The sequence below is a fragment of the Sphaeroforma arctica genome (assembly GCF_001186125.1).
Source record: "Sphaeroforma arctica JP610 unplaced genomic scaffold supercont1.55, whole genome shotgun sequence".
Lineage (NCBI taxonomy): Eukaryota > Ichthyosporea > Ichthyophonida > Sphaeroforma > Sphaeroforma arctica.
Window position 1 is genome coordinate 41,230 of NW_014040503.1, and position 10,696 is coordinate 51,925.

Sequence of the window (10,696 nt, forward strand, 5' to 3'; positions counted from 1 at the left end):
TACGTGTACGTGTGTATGTATATTGTATATATGTATGTGTATATGAGGATATGTGTATATGTGTGCTTATGTTGATATATACGTATATATATATATATATATATATATGTATATGTATATTTGTGTATGTATGTATGTGTTTGTATATATATATATATATACATGTATGTGTATGATCTGTAATCTATGTATGTATATGTAGTATATATATATATATATATACATATCCTCATATACTCATATACATATATACAAATATACCTATATATGTATACGTATAAATATACATATACAAATATGCATATACACGTATACGTATAATTATATATATTCATATTTATATTCATATACTTATACATGAACGATACATATACATTTACATCTACCTAAAAATACACAATTGTTTTGTGAATACGCGAACTGAACTAGCTAATCGCAGAATAAACGATTGTAGATGGTATATACTTGTTTGAATTGACCTAGTAATTTTGGTACGCTGACAACGATGTTATAGGTGGACATATGCTACTTCCGGTCGAGAGCCAAGCGAATAGTAGAGCAAGTTCGAGACATCTGTGCCATTCTGTCAGGGCTACTGGTTTCTTGCGACTATAAGGCAGGTCAGACCCTAGTGAAGGATCGGGAATTTAGTGAGAATGCCGACTTCTTTCAAACCGTCTTCGAGATCGGCCGCAGATATAAAGTTTTAAATCCAGGTATCTGTTGCTGAGCTTTGTTTAAAACCACTTTTTTTATTCACTCGTATTACGATGGGGACAATTTTGATTTATGTGCAATTGATTGTGAGCACATTATATATGTACATATTTAATAAACTATGTCGCAGGGTATCCAAGAATTATACATGGATTGATTTCTTGCTCATAGTCACACTTAGCACGTGTCTTTTCGAGATGGTAGATCGGACTATTCCGTTTCTATCGAATGTCTGTGAAATCATAAATGTGTTTTTGCACAAGCTCGTTATTTCATTCGCCACTTGTGAGTTCTAAGCCTCAAAATACCTCATCAAACACACGTTTCATCTGTATGGTTGAACTTGTATACGTTTGCAATGACATCTATACTCAGTCGACCCTCGGAGTACGTGGTAAAGTTATAGGCTGCAGATGTGTTTGTAGTGATCACTAAGGCACCGATTGGTCACACAAGTACGGAGTAAGCGTAATTAGTCTCGATTTACCCGAACTCAAAAACTTGTTATATTCCGATTCTACGTCCCAGAGCGCATGCGATCGTCCTACGGAAAGCTACTGTATTTTCTGCAAGACACGCAAATACCTGAAATCAAGGAGTTACTAGAGTTTTCGTGCGTCAAACCGATGAAGACGGTCTATGGATATCTGGAAGCGAATGGACTATTGAATTTGCTGCACGATGACTTGTTAGAGACGGCTACACATGAAATACCTGCGCATGGACAATCGCGTAGAGATGTGCAGAGAATGATAAAGGAGAAAAATATGGCGGTGAAGCGAATAATACGAAGGTGTGTCAGCTCTCTCTAATTCGTACAATTGCAGTCACACGCTGCAGCGTTACAGCGTGTAACGAATAATGTGAAGGCGGCAGACACTGTGTGTTGGATTAATATAAGGGTACATAACTCTCTAATGTCGACACACCGTGTAACGAATAATGTGAAGGCGGTAGACACTGTGTGTTGGATTAATATAAGGGTACATAACTCTCTAATGTTGACACACCGTACACGTACTGATTCTCTAGAAATAATGAAAGACCACATCACACCGTAAACAGGCCACATAGCACACCACAAACTCACCCACATAGCTCACAACAACACACCAGACCAGACCATTCATTGCTACACACCACCGCCGCACACTCACGCCACACCATACCACACCACACCACACCAAAAACTCACCCACATGACCCACAATAACACACCACCGCCGCACACTCACGCCACACCATACCACACCACACCGAAAACTCACCCACATGATCCACAATAACACACCACCGCCGCACACTCACGCCACACCATACCACACCACACCACACCGAAAGCTCACCCACATGACCCACAATAACACACCACCTCACCAGACTATACTATTCATTGCTACACACCACCACCGCACACTCACGCCTCACCACACCACACCACACCAAAAACTCACTTCCTGAGTAAACGGTTGCATCAACTCATCACATATATTTTTCCTCTCGCTGCGTCGCAACACTATCAGGTATGCCGATCCTGCAAATGGAATCAAAGAAGATGATATCGAGCGATGCTTGGTGTCTATTGGGGACAACAATTCGTTTCTAAGCTACAATAGAGATCCATGTGATGAGTTGATCGGTTATCTCCGGCACTATTTCTCACGCTCCTCCATCGATCCTGCATTCTCACTAGCTATCGCTTCTGGTATGTATTTCGTTTTACAATATTGTCTCTGTACCACGCACAGGTGACGATCACCAAGACCTCATGTCAAGATTTACACACCCAAACGTGCGGCTCAAGAACCTATTTGAAAGTTACTTTATCTATAGCATATCCGCGTGTGTGTCGGCGTAGTGTGTCATTTTAAAATAAAAGTAACTTGGCAATGAAAAATCAGCGCTGCTATGTATATTTATTGCGATTACGTACGCATCCGCTTCACTGCCATCAAAACTCGTCCTTCATCGCTGACGCCTTTTATCCTTTGTCTTCCACGTCTGCAGGTAAACAAGGAGCACGTTTAACACACTCACATACTCGACAGTACGACTACGTACTACAATCACTTTCACTGTGGCGTGAAATTTTGCACGATTTCTTTAATTTATGGCGATTAGCGGAGGCCGATCTCTTGAGGGAAAACAACGGTTATAGATTAGTAGACACTGGACAAGGATTGAATCGTATACAGAGTTGTAATAACACGTCAAGGCTCATGCATGCGATTTTGAACAAGGTGAGTCCTGATGTACGCATGATAATACCTATTAGTTGCAGTATGTTTTATCCACACTGTAGATATAAATTGAAGAAGGTAGCCCTCGAATATACAGTTAGTTGTTGTTGCTGGGGTTCGATGCTCTTGTTGTTGCTGTTCTGCGTTGTCAACAAATCGTTTGCATGCTTCGATAGAATTTTCCTCTGACAAAAAAATTTCTTGAGCGCCCATTTCTGTTTTTCCAACTAAGGAACTTTTCTGAGCGTGTATTCGCCGTAGTGTTTGGATAATCCACACATCATCTACAGTATAACTGTTTGTGGCGACAAACCCACCACTTGTGCGTACATTTGGATATATACTTGAGCACACTAGAGAGAAGACTCATGGAGACATGCGCGCACTGCATGCTCGTATATTACACAAAGTACTGTCCGCCTCATTGATGGAGTCTGTACGCTTTTGAACGTTGGGTGATCATTCGAGAAACATCATATGTCCCAATATTAACCAAATGTGTTTCTGGATTTGCACACATTAACACGGGTCACACTCTGCCAATATTGAATATTGCTAGGCACAAAGGAAGGTGGATTCTTGGGTAGGATCGTCCGTGATCCATATGGGAGATCACAATGTTCCAAATGCCTTCATGTTCATCGACAAGGTACTTTTATGTTTAGTATTACCCTTGTAGATGTAGACCTAGCTGAGATATAGTATTTCACAACTTCTGCAACTCCACTGTTTTTGAATTCTAATTTTGGTCAGGATTACTAGACTTTCCAGCTTTAACGGCTACCACGCACATGCCAATTTATAGACCTGTTTTCGGCGAGTATTCATAGCGGTGTGCAGGATAGGATGGTCGCGATATATGTACCGTATATGCTGAAATTTCCAACAAACTCTTCTCCAACCGCAGTATACACAAGTGGCTCGCATTCTGAATCCAATCGTGATCTGTCTGAGGAAGCTAGACAGCCTCGAAAATGATCCAGGTGTGTGAAAAAAACGGGGTCAGGTGTGCTTAGGTGAAAGTGCAGGTGAAAGATAGGTGCTTCATGTAGCATCATATTCAATTCTGCTTAAGTTACATCGGTTTTATAGCGTCTATTATGACATTCGATTTTCGAATCATCCCGCATATGTTTTCTGTAGCATGAACATCTTAAATTGTATTTAGTAGATTCCCTCTTGCGTAAAGCGATGATTTAACATAATGCGAGTCTTTGTGCATTTTTACCTTTTATGCAAAGAAATGAGCAAGATGGTCGTTTGTCACATATTACAAAACGCTATTTCTCGAGAGACGTAGTTTCAGTTCAATAGGGGTATCCTTTCTGGAATTGAATGGATAGCTTTGTGATTTTAGGAGGTGTACAGTCTATGTGAAGCCGCGACGTGCTTCGTCGTACTGTATTGAAATTTTGTTTCAATTCAATTACACTAATAATCTCACAAATGCTTGTCGCTGTTATCTCCAGGTCTTGCCGAGTATATTAAAACAACGTTCACGAGTGTCGATAATTGCAAACGTGTGATATTGAATGATTTCTTCAAGTTCGCCTTCGATGGTAGTGGTGCAGGTGCGTATATATATCCGCGGTTTCGCTAATTGTTTGTTACGTGCCTGCATATCGTCTTGCTAGTCAGCTTTTGCTGTTGCTACAGTGTCTAACTCCTTCGATATCGCTTCTCCACATCAACAGATAATTTTTTCGATGCCGGTTCTTGTATCGATGGACGTCTGACTTCCGCCTGGAATTGGTGTTCACGATTGGAAAAGAAGCGATATTACCCCGTGTTTTTGCTTACGGGCTTCGTAGGATTCGACGGAGAGTTTTAGCACCCACTTATTGATTCAGATGTTCGCCAACTGAGAGACTTTTAAAGTATACAATACTGACTCATATCGAAAAGTAGAAATACTACGTCGTCGATCGAGGGCGGGATGTTCTGTGTTGAAATCAAGTTCCCGTAGCAACACCAGCTGGTGTGCTAGTAGAGTATGCTTTGTAAGAGCTATTTGTTCACATGTAAGTTGTTTCAGAGCAGTCTAAGTTTATTGTCTCATGTTCGGTCGCTTTGGTTTACTGTACGAAAGTGAACACAGGCAACGGACGTGGACAGTATTTTTACTCATAGTCAGTGATGAATCGTTTTCTCGTTGGTCGACACGAAAGTGGCGTTAGAAATTTCGTAACGGAACTTGGTTTATACATACAGGTTTGGAGTAATAAGTCAAAGGGGTTTAGTGTTGACAGCACATGGTTTTACAACCCCCCATCCGATTTGCAATTGTGCAAAATTGGATACAAACAAGTGGCGTCAAGGTAGACCGTGCACGGGTAAAGTATTGAGTCAGTATATAGAAGTATGTAGTCAGTATATAGGGGACATTAGAACGTCGAAAAGTGACTGGGACCACTGAGGGAGAGTAGCCTGGTATTTGTTGCGCCAGTCGAGGATTTGAGAAGCCCGATATATACGGGATCAGTAGCGAGTGCATATGCACACTTAATGGCAAATTTCAAGTTCACCAAGCGATGAGGTTAGGTATGCTGAGTAAGTAATTCAATATCAATATATGAAAGGATGCATTATCCCTTGTATGACGATGTTAGTCAGAAAGCGCAATAAAAATGCGCATCGCAGAGTAGATTTGTATCGAAAAAGGATAGCTGCAGACCATTGCTTGAAGGCCTTGTCAATCTGGGCCTTTTCATGCTCAGGAGCATCGCGAAATGGACTTTGACAATAAAGCCAGCTTGTATACACATAATTTCTACGAGTACCAGAGATGGCAGATTTAGGGATTCCAACAGGTTCCCGAAAAGCCTTTAGCTTAGAACGGTGAACACGATATGTGTTCTTTGTATTACAATCTTGGATTGTCTGCATGGTCGGAGGGTCAAGGGAAGTGACTGTAGTGGGGCCACCCCGCAAAGTACGATCAGAAAAAAATATGGATTTGAGCTTTTAAAATACCGAGCGGCCAACAGCAATAAGCGGAGCATCGTAGCCGTAGCGGTTAGCTTAAGTAGCTTGAGTGGTTCGTGCACGAGTGTTTTGTTCCCAGACAGCACGGTCAGCGTCAGTACGTTGTGGGATAAGGGTAAGAGGAGATTCGCCAGGAGATAAATCCTCGATAATAATGGCCTCCAGGGCACGATTATTAGAATGGTGGTACTGACGACCAGTTACCAGAGTATATGATGTAACATTAGTAACAGTGTTCACACTGGAATTATGATCACATGCAAATTTTCAAGAATGAAGGTCCCAAATTGTTTGGTAGTGATTTCGTTCAATCCAGACGAGGTGGTATCAATGAATTTCTCAACTAGACCATTGTTACAATGATCCACAACAGAAACAACATGGCAAAGAGTGCCTTGGAATGTAGACTAATCTTTGAACAGGCGAGAATTAAAGGAACTTACATCATCATCAACGTATTCGGCAGTATATGCCCATTGTTCAGTTTGTTGTTGTAACTGCAAGACAACTTCAGAAGCAGTCTTGCAGTATGACGCATTGAAGCTATATGGACCAAACGGGTATGTTCGTCTATACAAAGGAATTGATATTTATAATCCCCAGGGATGATCGGCATAACCTTGAAGTCCAAATGACGCACAGCTCCTGAATATTTGCCACGATCAGGTTGGATTAAGAGACCCATAATCGGGCCTGGAGCATCTCATTCGAGGATGTAGCCCAGGCACGTGTTGAGAATGCGTAGAATGAAGTCATGTTTGAGAGTCCAAGCAAACAAATCAAGCATCAAGCGCAATAAACGGGAAGGGCGGAGGCGATCCCGGTCTATGCAGACTGACCAAATGGGACAAAGGACACGCTCCGGCGTAATCGTGCGGTTGTGCAACATATAAGATGTCTGGGAGAAGGCAAGGATTGCCTGGGGTAAGGTAATACCCTCATTGCCCGCAGTTGGAGGTTGAGGGACAACAGTATATTTAGTTTGGAGCATCGCAGTGCACTCATCATCCGCAAGATTATGAGAAACGGGATATGGACGTGCAGCCGGAGGTGGAGGGAGCATATACTCCAACGGTGGAGTGGGAGGTTTTTAAGGCGCCATACATTCCATCGGTAGAGCCTCCAAGGGTGGCAATTGTAAGCCAGGATCGTCTACTGAATCATTGTTCAGCACGCGTTCCCCATCTGGATCAGAGTCCCATTGAAGTGGTGGCACATACGAAACTAAATCAAGGCAAGTCACCGGTATGGGAGGCGGTGGGGAAATCTGCGTGTCTTGGTGAGGGGACCGAGAAATCTCGGACCCACGGAGAGTAGGGGTCACAGGTGGAGTGACACTAGTAGGAATCAAAGAGCACGTTCTGGGCATCAATTGGTCAGGTGAATTATGTGCCTTCGTTGGGCGGGGCGACGATGGTGGGTTAGACCAACGCCACTGCCGAGATTCAGCAAAGGACTGGCGGAGGGCATTACCCATACATGATTCTTGTTCTGGGTCGAAAGTAGAGGCAGATGGTCGCTTCTTAGTCAAGGCCAAACTAGAAGTAGGAGACAGGAGGACTGCATTGAGGATCACTGGAGGAGAACCTGTAGTACCCACTAGATGCCAAAAGAACAGTTTAGAGATAGGCAGTGGGGAAGAAGGCTTGTCACTGGAAAGAGGGCCAGCGTGACCAGGGAGGACAACCAAGCAGGGTGCTTTCATCCTTGAAAAACATATCATGGGTATGTGTGAGGACAAGGGAAGCTTCAATAAGATGGTCGAAGAATCGGCGCAAATAAGAGGAATTTGTCCAATATGGCATGATGGCCAAAGCTTTACAGCTGGTGGGGGCTTGATAACGCCGGAAGAAACTGTTGTAACAAGACCAAGGAGGATGAACAAGGACAAGTATATTGTCAAGGTTAATAGAATCAGCAGTTTGTCCCATAATACCCCTAAAGCTTAAGATGATGACAACTTCGACTGGCAAAGAGATCAAAGTGGGGACCCCTCTATTTCCGAACCAGTAGCTGAAACCAGGCTGGGTGTAGCTTCAATAGTATGCCACAAGATGAGAAGAAAGAGAAGCCACTATAAGAGGTCTGGGGGCTTGGACAGGAGTAGCACGGGAAATACGGCGAGATACAAAGAGCATCAAAGGATCAAGGGTAGCAGGTCCCCGAGAAAGCATATCAGCTATAAAGTTCCAGTCACCAAGAATGTGACGTATGTTAATGTCATAACGTCGAACTATCTCCACAAGACGCGAAAGACAATCACCTCGAGTTGAAGGAGGAAATGTCAATTATCATATAGTGGTGAGAGAAAGAGATAATGGACATGTGGTCCGTTCAAACACTTAGTGAACGATGGTTTGGGGTCAGAATCATCTCATCTATGTCAACTTTATAAGCAATAGCCATAGTTTCTAAGTCAAAGATATGATAACGGGGTTGTGCCGCGTTGAGTTTAGTTGATCGGTTTGAAACCAGGCGAAGGCAGTCAATGCCATTTACACAAAAGCCGTCCTTTTTAAGATCAACGAGGGGTTGAGGAACCGGTATGTAACTGGGTAGGGTAGGAAAGAAGTACAGCTTTCCGAAGAAACATCCATTTCCGTTTTGCTAGAAACTCCTTCTAAGTTCGGCGAGGCTTCTTGTTGAGCGGAAACTGAAGGGACCATTCTACAGAATGCTGTAGATGTCGCTCAGGAAAGAAGCTCGAACAAGGTGGTTCAGGAGGAGGGAGGGTACGTTTATGGGAAGTTTGATACTTGAAATTGTCACGAAGGGCCTCATCAGCAGCTTCCGCTTATTTAGCACGAAGCGGTTACGTCCAGTCACGAGATAAGGGGGTGGAAGAGAAATCAGGTGGGGAAATCCGCACAAAACGACCAGAACCAAGCCCCACAGGGTACGCTTCAACAAAAAAGATAGAGGTGATGAGCTGGGCAGGAGTGACCAATACAATGTCACCTTAGATGGCATTGTCAATAAGAGGCTTTCAGCCGATCCTGGCTGATAGTTGTATAACTATGGAGGGTTTCTCGACCATAATAAGCTTTGGTGGAGGCACACATAAGGGCTAAATGGGTTTTAGACGCACGCAGGCGAATACCAGCAACATAGTAGATTTGGGCATATTGAAGAAGATCAGTTAAATGGCGGAGCAAAAAGTCAGAACCCCAGTGAGCCATAGACCCATCATCAACGAAGTGTTAAAAATATCAGGGAGTTTCTGAAACGTCTGGTCAAAAACTGATTGCAACTGAAAAGTCATCATTTTAACGCCAAAAACACCAGCAATTGGGCGCCAAACTTCACCTTTAGAGGTAATCCAGATAAGGCTGTCACGGGAAAACAGTGTACGAATTTTGAGCTGGTTAAATGAGCAGGCCATGTCCATAGTAGAGATAGTATCGCCACGGCGGATATGATCAAGATATTCTTGTTCTGTGGGCATGAGTTAGAGATCAACCCTGCAATTGTCATTGTTTACTTTATAGTTTGACAATACCACACGTCGTTAATAGACGTGGGCTTAACACGTCGATCCTTTCGTGCGAGTACAGCACTGGACATCCATGGACTGAAAAAATTTAGACTCCCAGCAAATCAAGTCTTGATTCTTTGGTTTATATATGATTTGGCGTGGGACTGGTTTGTCTATGAATCTCCATTTCAACTTTTCAAGTCCATGAATAGTTATGGTGGTCTGTGTCGTAGACAATTTGATTGAAAGCATCTTTTATTTCTGTAATATATACAGGTAATTCGTGTAGAAGGAAAGTCAAGTCATTTCTGCCGGTCCAGTTATATTGTTCGACCTCACTCGGTGTTTCACGATATTTACGATGAAACTCAAGAACAGCGGCTTCATCGAATTTTGCCATAATTAGACGTATATGTGACAGATAGGACTAAGTTTTTGGTCTCGTAAAGGGTGAGATGATTGTTTTCATCATATATTGTTTTAGAAGTGTATCAGTCACTTGTTACGTGGGAGAAATGAGAGAGCGTCCTCCAAAGACGTTCATTTCAACGGAGTCAATCGAAATGGGCTCAAGAAATTTTGTTTCAACGAGGGACTTATTGATAAGACCTGGGATGTGTAGAAATACGGCCTCCGGTCAGTCTAAAATATCAAGATCAATTGAGATAATACATTGGTTTTTATTTGTATTTTAAATAATTTAATACAAGCTCTTTTTCCAATATTTCCAAAGTGTTCTAAATTCACTTCGATGGCTCCAATAGCCTGAGTATTTGGTATGATTCATCTACTTGGACCTATTTGAGACATTAGTAGATGTAGGATATTATAAACTAAATTTTATAATCTCCGAACTACTACTTATAGATTTTGGTCCTCCCGCCAATCTCCAAAATCCAATAAGTCTTTTTCTTTTTTTAACTTTTCTTCAGATGGAACTTTATTTATATCAGCTAATGTATTAACGTAACGCGACTTACGTTATTATGTCTATCTACAAATTAGGCATGTGGTCATGAACACCTAGTACTTCTAGTGAAAATTATTCAATAAAGAACAGCTAGAGGTACGCCCTGTGTGATCGAGGATATTTAGGCTCTTAACAAGAGGCAGTCCCGATCATTCTTACACAAGCTACCACTGCTAAATCCTGACTGACTAAATTGTATTTTAGTTTAATATAGTTTGAAACCTAGTAATTTCCATCGAAGTTTACATGGATGCCCAGGAGATCTTGAAAGTTAAGATTGGTGACTGGAATCGAGATGGTATTTCAAAA

At 42.2% G+C, this 10,696-nt stretch overlaps 2 protein-coding genes across 2 annotated transcripts in view; one reads left to right on the top strand and one right to left on the bottom strand.

Annotated features, from left to right (window-relative positions):
- Positions 1 to 5,724, top strand: part of SARC_01395 (hypothetical protein) — a 6,835-nt gene extending 1,111 nt beyond the window's left edge. Inside the window, exons 2-9 of the mRNA XM_014304866.1 lie at positions 515 to 716; positions 1,246 to 1,510; positions 2,241 to 2,422; positions 2,725 to 2,957; positions 3,517 to 3,606; positions 3,865 to 3,940; positions 4,427 to 4,528; positions 4,652 to 5,724. Coding sequence (XP_014160341.1) covers positions 515 to 716; positions 1,246 to 1,510; positions 2,241 to 2,422; positions 2,725 to 2,957; positions 3,517 to 3,606; positions 3,865 to 3,940; positions 4,427 to 4,528; positions 4,652 to 4,788 — 1,287 coding nt within the window. The 3' untranslated portion in view covers positions 4,789 to 5,724. The remainder of the gene's footprint in view (positions 1 to 514; positions 717 to 1,245; positions 1,511 to 2,240; positions 2,423 to 2,724; positions 2,958 to 3,516; positions 3,607 to 3,864; positions 3,941 to 4,426; positions 4,529 to 4,651) is intronic.
- Positions 5,725 to 7,032: 1,308 nt separating this feature from the next.
- SARC_01396 (hypothetical protein) lies at positions 7,033 to 7,647 on the bottom strand (the record flags this gene model as incomplete). Its single annotated transcript, XM_014304867.1, has 1 exon — positions 7,033 to 7,647. One exon carries the CDS (start codon positions 7,645 to 7,647, stop codon positions 7,033 to 7,035), a length of 615 nt encoding a protein of 204 aa, XP_014160342.1.
- Between the last annotated feature and the right edge of the window lie 3,049 nt (positions 7,648 to 10,696).